This window comes from Epinephelus fuscoguttatus, linkage group LG20 (genome assembly GCF_011397635.1).
Source record: "Epinephelus fuscoguttatus linkage group LG20, E.fuscoguttatus.final_Chr_v1".
NCBI lineage: Eukaryota > Metazoa > Chordata > Actinopteri > Perciformes > Serranidae > Epinephelus > Epinephelus fuscoguttatus.
In genome coordinates, this window is record NC_064771.1 from 2,220,263 (window position 1) to 2,244,010 (window position 23,748).

General features: G+C 41.2%; 1 protein-coding gene across 2 annotated transcripts in view; it reads right to left on the reverse strand.

Annotated features, from left to right (window-relative positions):
• LOC125881011 (RNA binding protein fox-1 homolog 3-like) overlaps nucleotides 1-23,748 on the reverse strand; it is a 1,507,594-nt gene that overhangs the window by 143,459 nt on the left and 1,340,387 nt on the right. For both annotated transcript variants that reach the window (XM_049563926.1, XM_049563925.1), the window contains exon 9: nucleotides 3,361-3,414. In XM_049563926.1, coding sequence (XP_049419883.1) covers nucleotides 3,361-3,414 — 54 coding nt within the window. The remainder of the gene's footprint in view (nucleotides 1-3,360; nucleotides 3,415-23,748) is intronic.

Genomic DNA, 23,748 nt, shown 5'->3' on the forward strand with positions numbered 1-23,748 from the left:
GCTTGAAGGTGTATCACTGGTGTGGGTAGAAATGCATTACAAGTAACTTACATCAGTAAAAAAGTTTTTTTTAAGGAATGTGTGCTCAGTTTCTGTTTTTTAGAACTGTACTTCCACTCTTTACTCGAGTATATTTTTGAGCTAATAATCTACTTTTGACTTCACTACATTTACCTCTATATATGGGGACTGTGTGTATTGTTTGTAGGGGGGAAACCACACGAGGAGCTCCTCTACTGCAGACAGCAGATTCAAGTTTCCAGCTGCCTATAAGAAAAAGAAGCACCACCTGTCTATTGACCCCGAGCAGAACAAGAGGCAGCTTCCAGCTACAAGCCCTGACCAGATCTGGCCACACGTTTTATACCACAACCTAGACAGTAATTACATGGTGAAGTGCTGCTGTACCTCCTAAAAACACAGAGATCTTTGCTTTTAAATACTCCTCTTTCAAACACTGCAAGCACATTGAAGTAAGTTGCATGTGCTGTTGGTGCAAAGGTAGCTAGCTAGCCATAGCTTTTCATGTGTAATGCTGATCTTTGATGTCATAATGAAGAGAAGGACAGAGAGGAAAAGTTGGAAGGAGAGTGGGAAATTGTTTAACACGTTCTCTTTCCAACTCGTCAAATATCACCGCTTTGTCAGTGGACCAAAAAGTAAGAATATGGCAAGTAGATATCATCATGCATCAGTTCTGGAGATTCTGGGATGGTGCATCAATTTACACTTGTTACATGCATCGTGTCTTTTCAAAATACACCTCCATTTTCACAGGAAATGTACAGTTCCTGCTCATTACAGAATATAGTCTTTTTCAAAATAAACTTTCAATGTACATAAAACATTTTTAGGTTGATTTCCTTAGGGAACAAAAGCACATGGATAGGTTAAGGAAAAAAAAATGAGTACGGTTTGTAACATATTATTAGGTCATGTTGCTACTATGGCATGATACACATACTAGCACGCTACTTTGTTACTACAATAACTGCACTGACTTTTGGTTTCACACGTGAAAAGAACAGCGGGCTCCTGGGTGAAAGTCTGGAGCTTGTTAGACTCATCCACAACCAATCCCGCCCACAGACGACATGTGAAGAGGTAAAAAAAATAATACCTTTAGCCCATTTGCTAAAAAGCTCAGGAAGCTAATGATTGTAATGTTAAAGTCTGGAATAAGGTTTAAACATACATTTATGAGAAACAGTTCATAAGGATTGACTAAAATCATTAAATTAGATGGAATAGTTAAAATGCTAAGAGGTTGTTTATATTATGTTGTTTACTTTATTCTTCATTCATTCATTCATCTTCTAACCGCTTCATCCTCTTGAGGGTCACGGGGGGGCTGGAGCCTATCCCAGCTGACATCGGGCGAGAGGCAGGGTTCACCCTGGACAGGTCGCCATACTATTGCAGGGCTGACACATAGAGACAAACAACCATTCACGCTCACATTCACACCTATGGACAGTTTAGAGTTACCAATTAACCTAGTCCCCAATTTGCATGTCTTTGAACTGTGGGAGGAAGCCAGAGTGCCCAAAGAGAACCCACGCTGACACGGGGAGAACATGCAAACTCCGCACAGAAGGGCTCCCACGCCCGGGATCGAACCGGCAACCCTCTTGCTGTGAGGCGACAGTGCTAACCACCACACCACCGTGCCGTACTTTAGTCTTAATTTGTTAATTTGAGATGTAAAAGTGTTTTTTGTGTGCTCCACGAGATGGTCTAAATCGAAGATCCTGAGATCAATTGCTCCTGTCTCCGCCCACATGCCAGTGGAACTCGTGGTACTTTCCTAATTAGAGTGAGGTTCTAGCTGAGGAAACATCACTTTCTCTGTCGTGATTCCTATTCCCCTTTTCTCAGGGGCATGATAGATATGTACTTTCTCACTCTTACTACCAAGATAGTTGCCGGCAGTGTGACAAACTGAGCTGGCTGGTGCGTTTGACAACATGCAAAAAGTGCTTTTGTGTGTTGGTATCTGACACAGACGTCAAATGACAAAGCAGTGGTATTCGATGAATTTGGTTGTTTCCCACTGTCTCAACAACTGCTGCAGCCTGGTGCCTAACATACGACTGCAAAAGGTGCCTGTGTGCGTCAGTCCTTTCACGTCACCATAATACATCAGCCGTTATGGATTAACGGCGCCCAGCAACGACAGGGGGAAACACAGTGGGACAACGAAATAAGTTATGGGGGTGGAAGTCTAAGTAGGGCGAGTGGGAGGGGTGGTGGATCGTGTCCAACAACCACGACTTTCACCCGGGAGGCCTAGTGTTCTTTTTTCCTAAACCCAACTATGTGCATGTTGTAGAAGGAAAAAAAACATCAATTTGTGGTCTTGTGCCAACGTAGTGCGTTTATTTTGAAAGAGACTGTATGCAAATTGTACAATTCCAGTGAAAATGGAAGTGTATGTAGAAAACAGACAATGCATGTAAACAGGCTGAAGTTGACACGGGGTCCAAGAACACCAGCAACCAACACACCCAAGGTATTTTGCCTGTCCTGTATCGATGTGGAGTCCTTGACCAAATGTTGATATGGATTGAGTTGGAAGTGAGAATGGGTTTGGATTGTTCAAATCTCAGTTGTATAGGCTTTATTTGTTTGATTAGCCAACCTGCTCTATTTCATTAAGAAAAGCAGTGGTGTTTTTTCAGTATTTCGCACTGACCCACACACCCTGGAAAAAAAAACTGAAACTGAAAGTAACTTCTACTTCGAATAATTCATTAACCAAGTACTTTTTTTTTTTTTTTACTTGTACATGAGAAGGTTTCTCAAATGATCATTTTTTACTTTTACTTCAGTAAATTTTTATGGGAGTAACTGTACTGTGACTTGATAATAAATTTTCATTACTCTACTCATCTCTGTGTAGTACTGTATCTGGTGATATAAATGAACATTCATTCACAGGAAAATGACACAGATACTGTATCATCTCATCAGTGTGCACTAAGATTTCAAACCATCCTGGATCCCAGGTGGGCTGAGTATGTTCACATACAATTCATTCTTACTTCTTGGCACTATAGGTAGGAAAGACAGCATGTGTTTTCAGCCTGTGTGAATCCTACTGCCAGCATTAAGTTAAGTGGGAGTGATTCATTATATGCCACGATGTGTGGCAGGCCAGTAAGGTTAAAAAATGCCTGCAGGCAAATGTCACTGATTCGGGTTCTTGATTACTATTAGACAGAAGGCAAGATAGCTGTGAAGACAGTGAGAGGAGCCGAGGATGTTAAGAGAGAGGAGGGCAGGGGACAAACACAGTCAGCTAGAGAATCATATGTGTGTGAGAGAGTGCACATGAATGTGTGGTTAGAGTACACTTACCTTGGAGCCTCGCTCGTTAAAAATAATCTCCACGTCTAAAATCTTGCCAAATTGCTGTGAAAGACAGGGTGGAAAAAGGAGGGCGGGGGGATGAAGAGAAAAGAAGGAGAAAATAATTAGAACATGGCGACCTGCACTGTTCTCTCATTCTCTAAAATAAAAAAACACTAAAAAGGTCAAGCAGTCAGTGCTCCAAATTAACAAACTCCTCTTCACCCAACAATGACATTAATAAGATATCCATTTACTCTTAATGCTGTTTAATGCAGTGTTTGCTCTGTCGTGGTAATAAAGTGCTGTGTGTGTGTATTGGGGACAAGGGCTATGCAGTCTTAATAAACATTACGGTGGTGGATGTGGACGCTATAGCAGCACGCACCGCTGATCTTAATGATGCCCATCATCTTGCTTTTCCTCTCCCCACTCAAAAGAGAGCAGAGCTGAGGTGTTCCTGTCAAGGCAAAGGCCCTCTCCGTTAAAAAAGATAATGACTTGTATTAGGGTGAGAGGGGATGGGAGTGAAGGGGTAGCCCATCAAGACTAATGATAAACCATACATTTGTTTATCTGCTCATGATGCAGACCATCATAGTAATTACCTTCCAAAGCCCTCTCTTGTGAGTCTAACAATGCATTTGGTAGCCATAGCTTCTACTCTGATCTTAATGCTCTTGATTGGCTTCATGCTCCATTTTAATTGGCTAATTACTGGGGAGGGAGACTCAGTGCTTGTGGCCACGCCTTCCAGCATGATGATGTTGGTGTCATACTTGTTGAAATAAGATGCGACCTGACCTTACAGGTTTTAAACACAGTAAACGCTACAGCAGCTGCTGTGAGGATGACTTCCTTTCTTTATCGCCTTATCATGGGCATGAATGTACAGCAGAGATACAAGCAAATAGGATCTGACCTGTAGAGGCTGATTTATGGGCCTTTTATCATGGTTTGCATGGTCCACCTCTGATACCATAAAGGTTACACACCAACAGCATCTACAGTTTGTTTTCTTAAGATCTTTATATCAGATGTATGTCAAAAAAACAAAAAACCTGATACCTGCGCTATTCTGACCATATTACTAATGCAAGAATTAAATTATAGCTGCTGCACATCAGTGGTCGGGGCCAGGCAATTTTAGGCAAAATTAGGCAATTCTGAGCAACAAGCAAAGTGTAGGATGATGAAAAAAAGGTGGCATTCTAAGCATAAGAGACTATGCTCTATCTCACTGAGCTAATTAGCAAGAGACAACTCTGCGGTATATATGTTTAAAACTTCATCTAGCTCATTATAGTGATAAGAAGTCATAATCTATTTCATCATAAAACACTGAATGTGTGGTATATGTAAAAGCCCATGTGAAAAATGTAATACACACACACTAAAACAAAGCATATCACAACATAGAAGTTACATCATATAATTATGGCATGCCCTTCAAATTGTGGATGAGTGGCTGAAGTGATCAGACTCATAATATACAAAGGAAAGAAAAAACTCAAGAACAAGAAAGTAAGAATAACAATAACTGCTAGCAATTATGAACAAACTGGCCTGATCTAGCTTAAAGCTAAACATTATCCATGGTGACTAAGATGAAAACATTTTTTAAAACGTAAAAGTAGCTATTGGATAGACTCTGCAGCCAAATAAACAGGGAAAAGTGCTGATAAAGAGTATTTGTCTCTCCGCGAAACTGCCTGGATCATAATTATTTTGACCTTAGTAGTCTCTAATCCACATAGCATGATGCCTGAACATAGGACTACACATTAGAATGTCTGTTCTGCCTTAGCTGAGGCTTGAACTCACAACTTCTGAGACTGAGGTCCATCTTCTATCTCACTGAGCTAATTGGCAAGTGACAGTTCATACGTGGCTTCACACTAAGACTAAGCCAAGCATCAGGGTGCCAGATAGTAGCCATCCATGCCATGAAAAAGCAAATTTCAAAGTGAAAGTTCCAAAGCTGTAGCACATATGGTTGATTTGTTATGAATTTTCAAAGTTTTGAAATTTAGAGGCTTGCTGTAGTGCCACCATCAGGACTATTGTCTTGTGTTTCCAGTTGAGGACATCTGGCATAGGACTGGACCTTTATGAAAGTTTGGGTAGATTTCTCATATGGAAATGTTGGACAAGCTGAGGCTTGAACTCACAATCTTCAACACCAAGAACCATCCTCTATCTCACTGAGCTAATTGGCAAACAGAAATGTCACATGTAGCTTCACAAATTGACTAAGCCAGTCACCTGTGTGCAAGACAGCAACTGTTAGTGTGTAAAGGCAGATTTCAAACGGCTGTCAAAAATTCATTTATTAAGACAAAAATCCGAAAATACGCAAATTGCATCTAGACAGCATGGAGATGCTGGTAATTTGTTTTTAACAATGATTTATTGGCTCCATAAGTGAAAAACTGATGTTTAAAAATGCCATTTTTGCACTGACTCCAATTGCTCGCATGAGAGCGAAATTCAAAATGCTGTAAAAAAAAAAAATCAGTTTTTGAGATAAAATTCTGATATTTTCCAAACATCATCTACCATGACTCAAAATTTTGTCATTTTTTTTTAATGAACATTGAAAATGTATTTAGCAAGAATTTGCTACACTACATTTTGGTGAAAGTAGCACATATGGTTGATTTGTTGTGAATTTTCAAAATTTTGAACTTTAGAGGCTTGCTGTAGCGCCACCATCAGGACTATTGGCCTGTTTTTGCAGCTGAGGCAATCTGGCATGGGACTGGACCTTTGTGCAAAGTTTGGTGATTTTTCGCGCATGGGAAGTAGGATTTCCTCGGAAAAAGAAGAAGAAGAAGAAGAAGGAGAAGAAGAAGAAGAAGAACATGCAGGATGCAGATTTACACCTTCTGGTGTTTAGACCAGTGGGTCCCAAACTTTTTCCTTAAGGGACTCTTTTTCTATCATATCTGAAAACCCCCTACTAAGTGACATATTTTATGGGTATGTCATACAGAACTGGGCGATAAAATGATAATGATAATTTTCCCAATATCATTTTCCTTGATAGAGATGTGATATATGCCCGGGTATCCACCTTGAAAGTAATTTGCCTTCAGTTTAGCAAATACTGATTTATTTTTTAACAAATATTCAACTAAATGTTAACTTAGCATTTTCTAAAATGTCTTTGCAGAGCTCTGGTACCTGTTGCACTGTCCATGTCTGTAATGAATATCAACCAGTCTAAGCAAGTTTTTGTCTACAGCAACTGTGTTTAGAACATGTAACCAGAAAAAAAGGGATTGTTCCTGTTGCCAAAGGTACCACTGATATGAGAGGTAAAACCACAAGAGTTTCAAGAGACATAGCGTAAAATAGTTAAATCAGAATTTGCAGAGAAGAATGACACCTAGACTGACAGGTCTGTCACTCAATGTTAGTACATGATATCCCTGTCTTTCCCCATCTGACTTCATTCTCAATCCACAATAGACAATTGCTCATAATTAAATAAACTCAGCAACATACCTCCAAATATGTATTTAGTCATTAGGGCTGAGAATGTGTTACTGAATGACTGACTTCTATTATACCATATAACAAAATGAAGGAAAAGAAAAGAAGAATAAATAACAACAAAAACAAAAGAAACGCCATAAATCATCACATCAATATTGGATGTTTGCCGAAGTATTGGCCCAGAATTTCAAAATCGGTGCATCCCTAGTTCAATTATAAAGTTAATTTGTACATTTTATTATTATTTTACAATGTCAAGTATTCATTCATTGTTTATTCTCTTAAGTTATTAAGTTAATTTGTAATTTTTTAATTGATTATAATATGATTATTATAACACATGTACAACATGTTACTGAAAGCAAATTACCACATATTTCCATCTTATTTTTATTGTTAGCTAGGGTGTTTATTTGCATTTTGGTAATAAACGGGGCTGGAGGTGTTTGGAGGCTCATCTAGGGCATCAAATGTGCTAGAACTGCCATTGGTGGTAATGCACTTTAAACACCAGTAACCACTCATCATTAAACAGAATAAGAAGAAGGAGTAGCAAAATTGTTTTAACCTTATCTCAGATTTGTTAAATGTTCTGCTGTTTGGTAAATGTTGCCATGTTGTGACAATAAATAGTTTAAACCACAATTAACTGTGGGAGGAAAAATCAGCCTTTTAACTTAAAAGAAATAATGATTTGACTCTTTTGGGTGAAAACTTTTATCATTATAACATTATAACATTTTTGGCTGTATTGCCCAGCCCTTTGTTCATATTATATTCATTCATTCATTCATCTTCTAACCGCTTCATCCTCAATCTAAGATTGTACCGGTTTATTATTATTATTATTATTATTATTATTATTATTAGGGTTCCAACCCCGAAGGGGTAGAACCCTTCTAAGATTGTACCGGTTTATTATTAGGGTTCTAACCCCGAAGGGGTAGAACCCTTCTAAAATTGTACCGGTTTATTATTATTATTATTATTATTATTATTATTATTATTTTTTGTTGTCTGCCGCTTGAGCTCAAATTCCCGTGAGCTGGAATGAGCCAGAAACCTGAAACTTGGCCCAATGATTGGAAATGATGTGCATCAACTTTTATTAAAATATGAGCCCAGTTGGCCACTTGGTGGCGCTGTAATTAAGGCTTAAAAATGACTTTTTTGGGAGGCCACGCCCCTCACACCATAAGTCCGATTGACTTGAAATTTGACACACAGGTCCAGCTCAATGTGCTCTACAAAAAAGCCTCAAGGACCATTAAGCTCCGCCTGACTAGATTTTTTGCTAATTTGCATAATTTGAAAAACAGTAACATGACATAAACTTTTACATTTTTAACTCCATCACTACCAAACTTGGTACACGGCTTTGGGGGATGACAAGACACATTTCTATTATAAATGAGCCAGATTGGTCAAAAAACATGGCCGCCACGGACCAATGAATCTTGGCTGTGGGCGGAGCTTAGAATTGATTGGCCATAACTCCCACACCCTTTGACCTATCATCACCAAACTTGGTGGGTAGGTCCACAATGAGACTTGGAAGCTGCCTACCAAAGCATTTTGAGCTCAGCCTATAGGGGGCGCTATAAATGCCACACATCTGTATCTCAAAGACCATTGGATGAAATTTCACGAAATTTGATATGGATGCTCTAGGGGTGGCCATTAACTAATATCTTGAGTGCCATGTTGATAGGTTAAAGTGGGCGTGGCCTATTCGTCATTAACCATCATAATTTGCGTTTTATTAATTTATGACCAGCTGGAAGGACCTAGGGACATGAAACGTGGTACATGGACTATAAATGACATCCAAATACTGCTCAAAAAATTTGGTCCCAATCGGCCTTATGGGGGCGCTATAACATAGAGTGTAAAGCTTGAAAGGCTCTGTCCGCCGCACCACAAGTGCTATTGACTTGAAATTTTACACACACATCCTCCTGATAGTCCTCTACAAAAAAGCCTCTTGCACCATGAATGCCGCCCTTACAGATTTTTTGCTAATTTGCATAATTTGAAAAACAGTAAAATGACATAAACTTTTACAATTTTGACTCCATCAACACCAAAGTTGGTACACGGCTTTGGGGGATGACAAGACACATTTCTATTACAAATGAGCCAGATTGGTCAAAAAACATGGCCGCCATGGACAAATGAATCTTCGCTCTGGGCGGAGCTTAGAATTGATTGGCCATAACTCCCACACCCTTTGACCTATCATCACCAAACTTGGTGGGTAGGTCCACAATGAGACTTGGAAGCTGCCTACCAAAGCATTTTGAGCTCAGCCTATAGGGGGCGCTATAAATGCCACACATCTGTATCTCAAAGACCATTGGATGGAATTTCACCAAATTTGGTATGCATGCTCTAGGGGTGGCTATTAATTAATATCTTGAGTGCCATGTTGATAGGTGAAAGTGGGCGTGGCCTATTCGTCATTAACCGTCATAATTTGCGTTTTATTAATTTATGACCAGCTGGAAGGACCTAGGGACATGAAACGTGGTACATGGACTATAAATGAAATCCAAATACGGCTCAAAAAATTTGGTCCCAATCGGCCTTATGGGGGCGCTATAACATAGAGTGTAAAGCTTGAAAGGCTCTGCCCGCCACACCACAAGTGCTATTGACTTGAAATTTTACACACACATCCTCCTGATAGTCCTCTACAAAAAAGCCTCTTGCACCATGAATGCCGCTCTTACAGATTTTTTGCTAATTTGCATAATTTGAAAAACAGTAAAATGACATAAACTTTTACAATTTTGACTCCATCAACACCAAAGTTGGTACACGGCTTTGGGGGATGACAAGACACATTTCTATTACAAATGAGCCAGATTGGTCAAAAAACGTGGCCGCCACGGACCAATGAATCTTCGCTGTGGGCGGAGCTTAGAATTGATTGGCCATAACTCCCACACCCTTTGACCTATCATCACCAAACTTGGTGGGTAGGTCCACAATGAGACTTGGAAGCTGCCTACCAAAGCATTTTGAGCTCAGCCTATAGGGGGCGCTATAAATGCCAAACATCTGTATCTCAAAGACTATTGGATGGAATTTCACCAAATTTGGTATGCATGCTCTAGGGGTGGCTATTAACTAATATCTTGAGTGCCATGTTGATAGGTGAAAGTGGGCGTGGCCTATTCGTCATTAACCGTCATAATTTGCGTTTTATTAATTTATGACCAGCTGGAAGGACCTAGGGACATGAAGCGTGGTACATGGACTATAAATGACATCCAAATACTGCTAAAAAAATTTGGTCCCAATCGGCCTTATGGGAGCGCTATAATTATCTCCAGATTTCTCCCAAAATTATCATGATCATGGAACTGTGATTGCTTAAACATTAAAATACCTATTGAAACTTTGAAATACGCATCAACAGGTAAAATTTCAATTTATGTTTTGATGTTCAAATGGAGTTTCTATGTGAAAGTATACCACAAATGTTATTAGCATGTAGGCTAGCTGAAAACCCGATTTCAAGAAATGTGTGACTTGGAAAGAGTATGTATTGCTTGGAGCTTTCAGGGACAGAGTGGGGAACGTCTTGCACTACGGCAGATGAGGGTCACGGTGGCTGGTTTGGGGCGGAACAGGTTAGAACCCGCAGATTGCCGCTCGCGGCTATATTTATGATAATAATTGTATAATACTGGATACCGTGACTTTTTCTAAAACCCAAATCATACTGTGGAAATCTCATACTGTTACAACCCAAATGTTGGTGTGAGCTTATATGATTAGAGTGACTTCTTCCCCTGTTCATTGTCTCTTTCTCCTGCCATCCATCTTGTGTTTCCAGTGTCACTCTCCTACACTAGTCTTTAAGACTGAGGAACTGCTAAAAATATTTCATTACTTGGAGTTTCACATTTTAGTTTCTGTATTATTTCAATTGTGTATTTTTTTGTCTCCTTTGTTTTAAAAAAGCAATTTTGGACAACAGAAACAAAGTTGGACTTTTTTTTTTATTTCTGAATGAAAATCAATGATTTATGTAGATAGTTTTTCCTTTTTTTTTCCAAAAGAAGAGATGCATAGACTCTAAGGTCTGCTTCTACACTGACAATAATAACACAAAGAAAGCTCTGAAGTCATTCTGAAGTATATTTGATTTCCAGATTAGTTAATATCAGTGTAAAATAACAGTTATCACCAGTTTCAGTAGAAATAAATATCACTGATAAACCAAGATGAGCGAGAGCTCAGTATAAGCCTGTGCTGTTGGAGTATGTGGAATGAACTCGTGGCTATGTGAAACAGCACTAACCTTGCCAGGCAGTATGGTAATGTTTAGCCTTGTGCTCCCCATAACTAGACCTTGAATCAAGTAGTTTATTTTAATAAATAAATAAACATGGAGCAAGCAGCAGAGCAAAGGCAAGGTCACAGCACCAGCCCTGAAGATGAACAAAGTCCACCATCAAAACACACATGTTGCATATACATACTGTACGTTACACATTTATGTTGCACACCTACACATACAGTACAGGCCAAAAGTTTGGACACACCTTCTCATTCAATGCGTTTTCTTTATTTTCATGACTATTTACATTGTAGATTCTCACTGAAGGCATCAAAACTATGAATGAACACATGTGGAGTTATGTACTTAACAAAAAAAGGTGAAATAACTGAAAACATGTTTTATATTCTAGTTTCTTCAAAATAGCCACCCTTTGCTCTGATTACTGCTTTGCACACTCTTGGCATTCTCTCCATGAGCTTCAAGAGGTAGTCACCTGAAATGGTTTCCACTTCACAGGTGTGCCTTATCAGGGTTAATTAGTGGAATTTCTTGCTTTATCAATGGGGTTGGGACCATCAGTTGTGTTGTGCAGAAGTCAGGTTATTACACAGCCGACAGCCCTATTGGACAACTGTTAAAATTCATATTATGGCAAGAACCAACCAGCTAACTAAAGAAAAACGAGTGGCCATCATTACTTTAAGAAATGAAGGTCAGTCAGTCCGGAAAATTGTAAAACTTTAAATGTGTCCCCAAGTGGAGTCGCAAAAACCATCAAGCGCTACAACGAAACTGGCACACATGAGGACCGACCCAGGAAAGGAAGACCAAGAGTCACCTCTGCTTCTGAGGATAAGTTCATCCGAGTCACCAGCCTCAGAAATCACAAGTTAACAGCAGCTCAGATCAGAGACCAGATGAATGCCACACAGAGTTCTAGCAGCAGACCCATCTCTAGAACAACTGTAAAAAGGAGACTGCGTGAATCAGGCCTTCATGGTCAAATAGCTGCTAGGAAACCACTGCTAAGGAGAGGCAACAAGCAGAAGAGATTTGTTTGGGCCAAGAAACACAAGGAATGGACATTAGACCAGTGGAAATCTGTGCTTTGGTCTGATGAGTCCAAATTTGAGATCTTTGGTTCCAACCGCCGTGTCTTTGTGAGAGCAGAAAAGGTGAAGCGATGGATTCCACATGCCTGGTTCCCACTGTGAAGCATGGAGGAGGAGGTGTGATGGTGTGGGGGTGTTTTGCTGGTGACACTGTTGGGGATTTATTCAAAATTGAAGGCACACTGAACCAGCATGACTACCACAGCATCCTGCAGCGACATGCCATCCCATCCGGTTTGCGTTTAGTTGGACGATCATTTATTTTTCAACAGGACAATGACCCCACACACACCTCCAGGCTGTGTAAGGGCTATTTGACCAAGAAGGAGAGTGATGGAGTGCTGCGGCAGATGACCTGGCCTCCACAGTCACCGGACCTGAACCCAGTCGAGATGGTTTGGGGTGAGCTGGACCGCAGAGTGAAGGCAAAGGGGCCAACAAGTGCTAAACACCTCTGGGAACTCCTTCAAGACTGTTGGAAAACCATTTCAGGTGACTCCCTCTTGAAGCTCATGGAGAGAATGCCAAGAGTGTGCAAAGCAGTAATCAGAGCAAAGGGTGGCTATTTTGAAGAAACTAGAATATAAAACATGTTTTCAGTTATTTCACCTTTTTTGTTAAGTACATAACTCCACATGTGTTCATTCATAGTTTTGATGCCTTCAGTGAGAATCTACAATGTAAATAGTCATGAAAATAAAGAAAACGCATTGAATGAGAAGGTGTGTCCAAACTTTTGGCCTGTACTGTACTTTATTATGTATTTACAATGTATATATGGACACACTCTGATTTGAAGCTAAGCAAGTGCCCTGATAAAAGAAGAAAAATGAACAAAGATTGTTGATTTTATTACTGTAAAAGACAGCGTATTCAAAGCAAGCAAAGAAAAAAAAAATCTGATTTTCAAATGAATAGATGAGCTTTATGACCGTTCATGAGTAAAGTCCTGATGAGTGTATTATGCCTAAGTGTGGGAAAGTCTTAACATAGCCTACCTTTGTCAGTAAATCAGAATTTTATTCATATGAATAAAATGTATTTCTGATCGGACCGAAATGAGCCATCTCTTGAATTCTATTGATTATATCAAACTTCCAGTGTATACGGTTTCAACAGAAAAACATTTTCACCATACTTGTAGATTTCATTCTCTATTTCATCTATGGAATAACTATTTTCTCTTGACTGGCTCCATGCCTTTTACTTTCCCCAATGGTCTAATCAGGGTGTACAAGTTTGTAAAGACATTTATAATAAGCAAAGTCTAGGCTCTTTTCAAGACCTCAAGTCTAAATGCCAAAACACACTGGCTGTGAATGACATGCATCAAAAAATATGCTCAAAAATATGCTAAAATATTATTTTCAACGTACAACCCCATACTGGCTGCAGCTGGACACACCACCCTGTGGCACTTCATGCCACTGTCCTATTTCCAGCCTCGCACTTTTCCCTCACTCGCTCTCTGCTTGTACATACCAGTTCCCATAACAGCTCTTCCTCTCTGTTCCTATGACAGCTCAGCTCCTCTCCTCACCATTAATTTAAAGAGAACTCTGTTGCTTTTGCTGTGTCTCATGTGTAATGAATGTTGTTTGTTTTTTAAAGATATTTTTTGGGGCATTTTTAGCCTTTAATGGATAGGACAGACAAGTGTGAAAGGGGGAGAGAGAGAGGGAGTGACATGCAGCAAAGGGCCACAGGCTGGAGTCGAGCCCGGGCCGCTGCGGCAACAGCCTTGTACATGGGGCGCCTGCTCTACCACTAAGCCACCGATGCCCCGGATGAGGAGAGTCTTGTTGAGGTTGATAAATATTCCAAGCTAAACAACCCACAGTCCAGACATTATAAAAACCATGGCCAAAAAGATACTTCCTGGAGATACATAGGTGAGAAGTCAACTTTAATTAAAGGTGTCCACACATGATTTCCAGCTAATGCAGAGGTGGAAGAAGTACAGATCTTTCTGTAAAAGTAGCAATAACTTTGTGTGGTCGTCTGTCAATGACCTGCAGGGCGACGTGTACACTGTGTGCTAGGGGCGGTACCTGACACTGCACCATGGCAGCATCAGTGTGTGTTCAGCTTTACTGTCTCCCAGGCTCCTCCAGGTTCTCCTACCTTAGATTTCATAATGCCTTAAAAACCTATAAAGTAAAGTTTATAAAGTTTCCCATTCCCTCGTGAAATTACTGTATGTGGCTCAGTTGTCTGGGTTTGTGTCTTTAATGCATGATTAATGGTTAAACATAACTTCAACCATTTATCTATTACACCAGTATGGGACAGAGATGTTAACAACCCTGGATTTGACCTGGACTGACCTAGGATATGGAATAATGTTTTCTCGTCCAAGAACCTCACACATCAGTTGATTCATTTTAAGTTTGCACAGAAGGTCTACTTTACTGCAGAGTGTCGATTCAGACTGAATCTTGTGCTAGTTCAGACCAAAGATTCACGGCGAGACAAAACCTTTTCAAAATGTTGCAGGGAAAAGTTGCAGCAGTGTGAACTGGCTGGTCTGAGCTCAACTCAAGCTGGCTAATGGTTGTCACCTGCAACTCAGCTGGTCAAATCGCTAGTGGCTGGTTTTAGAACGTAAAGCACGCCTCCTGTTTCAACAGCCAATTGGCTTGTAGTAAGTCCGCTGGTCAACTCAAATGACCACAGATGGTGGGTTCACCTTCTGTTCACCTTTCCATCCCCAAGCCCTCTGCTGCTGCTGTTCACTGTATAGATAGAGTCTGGGCCGTAATGTTTTACAATATTTGTCTCCTAGAAAAATCAACAGCCGAGGTCAATGGTGCAAAACCAAAAACCAGAGTAGTGTTGTCACGATACCAGAATCTTTGTTTTGGTACCAATACCAATATGAATTTCAATACTTTTCGATACTTTTCTGTACTTTTCCTAAGGAAAAGTTCTTTTGGATACAAACCTTTAGAACAATAAATAGTAGAGGTGTAACGGTACAAAAAAATAATGGTTCTGTAAGTAAATTGATCGGACGTCACAGTTTGGTTGCTCAAATGTTTCACCAAGTTTGTGTTGTCTCATGTTGTCTCCCTTTGAGGCAGACTTTCTCTTGTCTTTTTTCACGTGCACCAGCTGCGAATGTTGATACAGGTGCTGTCATACACACCACTTGTGCAATATGTGCTCCAGTAGGAACAAGGAAGGCGTTTGTGTGCATAAATGAATTAAATAAATTAATGAATTTAATCAATTTAAAAACTACCGGTATTTTCCAAATGCAGTATAGTACTGTTTGGAATACTCTAGTACCGCAGTACTATTTTAGTACCGTATACTGTGCAACACTAAACCAGAGACATTCAGACATCTACCTAGTCCCACACCAGTGCCCATGACCATAGGCTGTTCTAACATTCAGCTCTCACTCTAAATATTACATTCAAAAACAACTCTTTGGTTTAGTTTTTGACCTGTTGGACTGTACATTACTGTGTATCCTTGATATGCATCGGTGCAAATGAAAGCACTCCTCCACTCAGCCTAATGAGTGGGATGAAAGCTTCCCTTAATTGTTGTCCACAAAGACCACGTTTTTTCATTAGAACTAATTACCCTGTCAGCCATGCTAGCGGTAAGGCAGGCCAACACACCACTCACTCACACGCACGCAGGCACGCAAGGCACGCATGCATGCACGTACACACGTACACATACGCACACACACACACGCACACACACACACACACACACACACACACACACACACACACAGCCCTGGTTAGCACAAATTCAATAGTCATGATCAGTGAGCTGATGGACAAGAAACAAGGAGGTGATATAGTGGTGTGGAGTTTGTTCGCTGGTTTTGTCTTTCTTGTGTCTCCTATTACAATAACATCACTGTCTATAAAAACCAGGGCAGAGTTATAGCAGGAAAGTTATACGTATAGTGTATTTACTTTATTTAAATCCACATAGGTCAATTACACATGAACCAAAGACTGTAAACACTAATCTCAGTTGCAAATACTTAAGCCTTAAAAAAATATACGCACTACGTTGATACAACTCCGTGAATTGCCATTTTTTCCCTCAACAATAAACACATGGTTACATTTTGCCAACACACTTGGTTTGGTTTAGGAAAAAAGAACAGGGTTTGGCTGTTGTTGCTTTGTCATATAAGCATAAAAAACACTGAGTACACACTTCACAGCATTCTTTTTTTTTCTTTCATTGAACTATAAAAATATATTGTGGTTGGTCACAGGCCTAGGTTAGTCAATTGCTAGGATAAAGCAAAGAGATGAAGTGCTTTTTATTTCACCTCAGGACAACTCTATGTTAGACACTGTGATATCCACACAGGCATGAGCTCACTAACTGTGTATATGACTTAACTCATGACTGAGTGATTTAGAACACATTTAAACACAGTTTTCTTTGGCTTATTGCCTTAAACACACTGTCTCACGGCATGCTGTGAAACTCCACCCATTCAGCCCCAGCATGCTACAAAATGTTAAGTGCACAATGATAGTGTTGTTTATTGGCCTTAAACTGAAAAACTGTTGACTTAACATAAAAAAAAGATATCAAGCTCACAAGGGATGAGTTTTTTTGTCAAGTGAACATAAAGTTTTTATCTTGTTTTGTTAATCCAGGGCATTTGTGTAGACTTTACATTGAAATTCCCTATCATGGATTGACTGGGGTTTACAGTGTGCCTTCTGTACACTCTACCCAGGTGCCACCCCTCACCTAAACTATCATGGACAATCTCCTAATGTGTGAAACATGTGCAAAGGGCAACTCCAGACAACATCCAATGTTCACATGAGAAAATGGCTTTAAAGCTACAGTAGGTAGAAAGCCTGAAAATGGTTGATTTTTGAGTCTCATCTGAGTTAGGTTTCGTTCGTCCCCGCCCTGAGCCCCTCCTACCAGACGAGCACGCAAGTATGTTATCCTACCTCACCCTTCCTCTCCCTCCGGGGCTCTGGGGAACCAAGTTCTGTCTTCCTTTTTTTGGGTTTAGCCGTGTAGGCAGTTGTAGCCAATGCTGGAATAGCTATTTTACCTGGTGCACTGTTCGCCATTGCCGCTTGCTCTCCCCTTCTGCCGGTGGCACAGGAATGCTCATATGCAGTAGAACAGCCAATATGAATGCAGTGGTCTGAGCTGACCTTTGATTGGTTGATGGACATCTGCAAGATACTGATTCTGTAGAGGCTGAACACAGAGCCATGGTGAGTTGCAGAAACCTACTGTTTGTCTCAGACCACTTGATTTACATTATGCTTAGAGGATATTGTAAATCATGCGCTGGTATTGATGCGCATGCGTGGTGTCACTGGTTTCCCCGTCACTTCGGTCCAGTAAAACACAGCTTTTAATCCAGTTTCTCGCTTTTTTTCTCTCAGCTTTTATTGTACGTACTTTTTAATATGGACTAAGGTTTTAAGCCATCGGGCCTGTGGGACACCGCTCTGACCTGGGTGGCTGAAGGGCACTGCACCTTGGTGTGGAGCCTCATGGCCGGGGAGGTCTTTATGGTGGCGCTCCCTGTGGCCTTGGACCGTGGGCCCTCTCAGTGTGGTAGGCCCCCAGAGGTGGCTTTTTCCTTGCCTCGGGCTCGGCCATGTGTCTTTAGTGATAGGTAGTGTGTGTGTGTGTGTGTGTGTGTGTGTGTGTGTATGTGTATATTTATGTATCTCTATATGGGGTGGGAGGGTTGGGTTTTCTCTTTTCTTTTTGTTTTCTGTTTTTTTCTTTCTGGAAGGAAAGGAGATAAGGAGACCTGGTGGTGGAATAAGTAAGTGCAGGGGTGTATACAGAGAAAGAGGTTAGCTGAGAAGAAGTGGGACACTGAGAGGACTGAAGAGAGCAGTACAGGGAGATTCAGTGTAAGGGGAAGGTAGAGGTGGCAAAGGCCAAACAAAGGGTGTACGACAACTTGTATAATAGGTTGGACAGAAAGGAGAGAGAGACTGATTTATACAGGTTCGCGAGGCAGAGAGATAGAGATGGAAAGGGCGTGCAGCAAGTTAGGGTGATTACGGATAGAGATGGAAATGTACTGACAGGCGGCACAAGTGTGATGAGAAGAATGAAAGAGTACTTTGAAGAGTTGATGAATGAGGAAAAAGAGAGAGAACGAAGAGTAGAGGAGATGACCATTGTGGAGCAGGAAGTAGCAAAGATTAGTAAGGATGAAGTGAGGAGGGCACTGAAGAAGATGAAGACTGAAAAGGCAGTTGGCCCTGATGATATACCTGAGGAGGTATGGAAGTGTCTCGGAGAGATGGCAATAGAGTTTTTGACTAGGTTTTTCAACAAGGTCTTAGAGAGTGAGAGGATGCCTGAGGAATGGAGGAGAGGTGTGCTGATGCCGATTTTTAAGAACAAGGGAGATTTGCAGAGTTGTGGCAAATACAGAGGGATAAAGCTGATCAGCCATAAAAGAAGCTATGGGAAAGAGTAGTGGAAGCTAGAAGAGCAGAAGTGAGCATCTGTGAGCAGCAATATGGTTTCATGCCAATAAAAGTACTACAAATGCAGTATTTGCTTTGAGGATGCTGAAGGAGAAGTACAGAGAAGGTCAGAGGGAACTGCATTTTTTCTTTGTAGATCTTGAGAAAGCATATGATAGGATGCCAAGAGAGGGCAGTAGGTGTGACATAGGAGATTAAGGTGGAAGTGGGACTGCATCAGGATCAGCTCTGAGCCCTGTCTTGTTTGCTATGGTGATGGACAGGTTGACAGATGAGGTTAGACAGGAATCTCCATGGACTATGATGTTTACAGATGACATTGTGATCTGTAGTGAGAACAGGGAGCAGGTGGAGGAAAATCTAGAGAGGTGGAGGTATGCCCTGGAAAGGAGAGGAATGAAGGTTAGCTGTAGCAAGACAGAATACATGTGTGTGAATGAGAAGGACCCAAGTGGAAGGGTGAGGTTACAGGAGTAGAAATAATGAAGGTGGATGATTTTAAGTACTTAGGGTCAACAGCCCAGAGCAATGGAGAGTGTGGAAAAGAGGTGAAGAAACGTGTGCAAGCAGGCAGGCTGGAATGGTTGGAGAAAAGTGTCAGGTGTCATGTGTGATAGAAGAGTGCCAGCAATATTAAAAGGAAAGGTGTACAAGATGGTGGTGAGACTGTGGCACTGAAGAAAAGACAGGAAGCAGGGCTGGAGGTAGCAGAGATGAAGATGTTGAGGTTCTCTTTGGGAGTGACAAGGATGGATGGGCTCAGGAAGGAGTATATCAGAGGGACAGCTCATGTTAGATGTTTTGAAGATAAAGTCATAGACGTATACATACATACATACATATATATATATACACATATATATATATATATATATATATATACAGTACAGGCCAAAAGTTTGGACACACCTTCTCATTCAATGCGTTTTCTTTATTTTCATGACTATTTACATTGTAGATTCTCACTGAAGGCATCAAAACTATGAATGAACACATGTGGAGTTATGTACTTAACAAAAAAAGGTGAAATAACTGAAAACATGTTTTATATTCTAGTTTCTTCAAAATAGCCACCCTTTGCTCTGATTACTGCTTTGCACACTCTTGGCATTCTCTCCATGAGCTTCAAGAGGGAGTCACCTGAAATGGTTTCCACTTCACAGGTGTGCCTTATCAGGGTTAATTAGTGGAATTTCTTGCTTTATCAATGGGGTTGGGACCACCAGTAGTGTTGTGCAGAAGTCAGGTTAATACACAGCCAACAGCCCTATTGGACAACTGTTAAAATTCATATTATGGCAAGAACCAGTCAGCTAACTAAAGAAAAATGAGTGGCCATCATTACTTTAAGAAATGAAGGTCAGTCAGTCAGGAAAATTGCAAAAACTTCAAATGTGTCCCCAGGTGGAGTCGCAAAAACCATCAAGCGCTACAACGAAACTGGCACACATGAGGACCGACCCAGGAAAGGAAGACCAAGAGTCACCTCTGCTTCTGAGGATAAGTTCATCTGAGTCACCAGCCTCAGAAATCGCAAGTTCACAGCAGCTCAGATCAGAGAGCAGATGAATGCCACACAGAGTTCTAGCAGCAGACCCATCTCTAGAACAACTGTTAAGAGGAGACTGCGCGAATCAGGCCTTCATGGTCAAATAGCTGCTAGGAAACCACTGCTAAGGAGAGGCAACAAGCAGAAGAGATTTGTTTGGGCCAAGAAACACAAGGAATGGACATTAGACCAGTGGAAATCTGTGCTTTGGTCTGATGAGTCCAAATTTGAGATCTTTGGTTCCAACTGCCGTGTCTTTGTGAGACGCAGAAAAGGTGAACGGATGGATTCCACATGCCTGGTTCCCACTGTGAAGCATGGAGGAGGAGGTGTGACGGTGTGGGGGTGTTTTGCTGGTGACACTGTTGGGGATTTATTCAAAATTGAAGGCACACTGAACCAGCATGGCTACCACAGCATCCTGCAGCGACATGCCATCCCATCTGGTTTGCGTTTAGTTGGACGATCATTTATTTTTCAACAGGACAATGACCCCAAACACACCTCCAGGCTGTGTAAGGGCTATCTGACCAAGAAGGAGAGTGATGGAGTGCTGCGGCAGATGACCTGGCCTCCACAGTCACCGGACCTGAACCCAATCGAGATGGTTTGGGGTGAGCTGGACCGCAGAGTGAAGGCAAAGGGGCCAACAAGTGCTAAACACCTCTGGGAACTCCTTCAAGACTGTTGGAAAACCATTTCAGGTGACTGCCTCTTGAAGCTCATGGAGAGAATGCCAAGAGTGTGCAAAGCAGTAATCAGAGCAAAGGGTGGCTATTTTGAAGAAACTAGAATATAAAACATGTTTTCAGTTATTTCACCTTTTTTGTTAAGTACATAACTCCACATGTGTTCATTCATAGTTTTGATGCCTTCAGTGAGAATCTACAATGTAAATAGTCATGAAAATAAAGAAAACGCATTGAATGAGAAGGTGTGTCCAAACTTTTGGCCTGTACTGTATATATATATATATATATATATATATATATATATATATATACATACACACACTCATATATATACATGTATATATATATATATATATATATATATATATATATATATATGAGGTATCACCCCCGCCTAGATGACACATGGTGCAGCAACGTTGAGTTCTATCTTGCAGACCCTGTCATGTCTGACACACACACAAGGAGAAAAATGGTTGAGAGCCTTCTTCCACCTCCCACCACCATTGTCAAGCATCTTGGGGCCAACTCTTCTCCCCATGAATATCTTGCTCTTCTTGACTCTGCATATGGTATCATTGATGATGGCGAACCAAGACTCTGGAGAAAAGCCTTCTGGCTATTTGCAACGCTTGAGTAAAGTTGTCAAAAGAGGTGGCATGGCTGCTAGTGATTCAGTTCGTCAGCTGCTTAAGCAGTTCTGTAGGGGCTGCTGGAATAATGGCCTAATTACCAGTCTTCAACCTGAGCAAAAAAAGAATAAACCCTTTTCTGAACTACTCCTTTGGATACGTTCTGAGGAGGACAGGCAGGCTACTAAGTCCTACAAGATGAAACAGCACTTTGGGGCCACCAGAACAAAGGCTCAGTTGAACACACTCTCAGTGGAAGACTATGCCACTGATGACGACATAGAAACAGCTGCCCCCTTTGACCCACAAAAACTTGAGAAACAAATGGCGAAGTTACAAGCCCAAATAGCTTCTCTAAAAGCATCCTTAAGTTCAAACCAAGCGTCTACTAAGCCAAGTAAGAAACCAAAGGCTAAGCCCAAAGCCCCCACTGAAGGAAAACATTCACATCCCAAGAGTCAACACTCACTAACAAGAAGCCCCACCCACAGTACTGTTGTAAGTGTGGGGAAGATGGCCACATTGCGCCTTCCTGCAGCAACGAGGCAAACCCTGAACTGGTTGAGAAGAAGCGCAAAGAATTAAAACAAAGAGAAGAAACCTGGGAACAAAGTTTAAACTGAATGCAGTTCCTGTTGAGGGACTACCAGGAACTGAAACTGAGAATGACTGTCCCAAACCAAAAACAAAGACAAAAGCATCAATCCGATCCCACAAAGCAGAGCAAGCTAAGCTACCTAAGGGACTGGTAGGACAGAAATGCATAGCAGATGTCGGTGTGTCAGGAGTTGACACTAAATGTCTCCTCGACTCAGGGTCTCAGGTGACCACAGTAAGTGCTTCGTTTTCAAAACCCATCTGTCCAAGCACCCCATCCAGCCCTTCAAAGCCCTTGATGTTGAAGATGCTAATGGCCAGAATGTTCCCTACATAGGCTATGTGCCCATCACTCTCAAGTTCCCAAAATAGTTTGTTGAGGCTAAGCCCGAAGTTTCCACTTTAGCCTTAGTAGTCCCAGACCGGCACAGTAACTGTGACCTACCTGTACTCATTGGAACTAATGCACTTGACATCTTGTACGAAGAATACTGCAGTGACAAAAACCCAAACGAGCTGTCCTCTGTCTATGGTTATAGACAGATTATCCGCATACTCAAGCTTACGAACAAGGTGAACTCTACAGAGAGGATACGGTTAGCAACCCTTAAAGGTAAAAGGCAGCAAGTAATACCTGCTAAAGAAAGAGTCTGCCTTGAAGGCTATGTCAGGGCTGACAACACCAGCGACTGTGCCATAGTCGAACAGCCTGAGTCATCTGCCTTACCTGGTGGGGTATTTGTGGAGTGCTGCCTCATAACCCTGCCCAAACAACATCCTCACAAATTACCTGTGTGGGTGAGGAATGAAAATGAGCGTGACGTCAAATTCCCTTCGAATTGTGACATTGCTGAGCTTCATACTCCCGAAGAGATCTATGACAAAGACACTGACACTGTGAAATGTTCTGCTAGTATTCCCAAACCAGCCAAAGGACCAGCCAAGTCAGATCTTACATTCGAGTTTGGGGACTCCCCCTTCCAGAAGGGAGGAAGGACAGGATAACACAAAGTCTTAATGAGTATGGTAATGTTTTCGCCCATAAAGAGTCTGATTTTGGACATGCAACCAAAGTGAAACTTCATATAAATCTGAAAGACGAAATGCCATTCAAGAAATGCCCCGACTAATCCACCCAAATGACTATGAAGCTGTGAGAAAGCATCTGCAAACACTCCTTAATTAATCCGAATCCCCTTACACTTCACCAATTGTGGTGGTTCGCAAGAAGAATGGAGAGGTCCGTCTTTGCATTGATTATCGCAAACTGAATTCACTGACAATAAGAGACACATATGTTCTGCCCAATCTTGAAGAAGCCTTCTCAGCCCTTGCCGGATCCAAATGGTTCTCCATAATGGATCTAAAATCTGGATATTACCAGACTGAGATGGAGGAATGTGATAAGCCTAAGACCGTTTTTGTATGCCCGTTGGGGTTTTACGAATTCAATCGCATGCCCCAAGGCATTATAAATGCCCCCAGTACCTTTCAACGATTAATGGAGAGGGTCATGGGTAGCATCAATCTGAAAGAAGTACTGA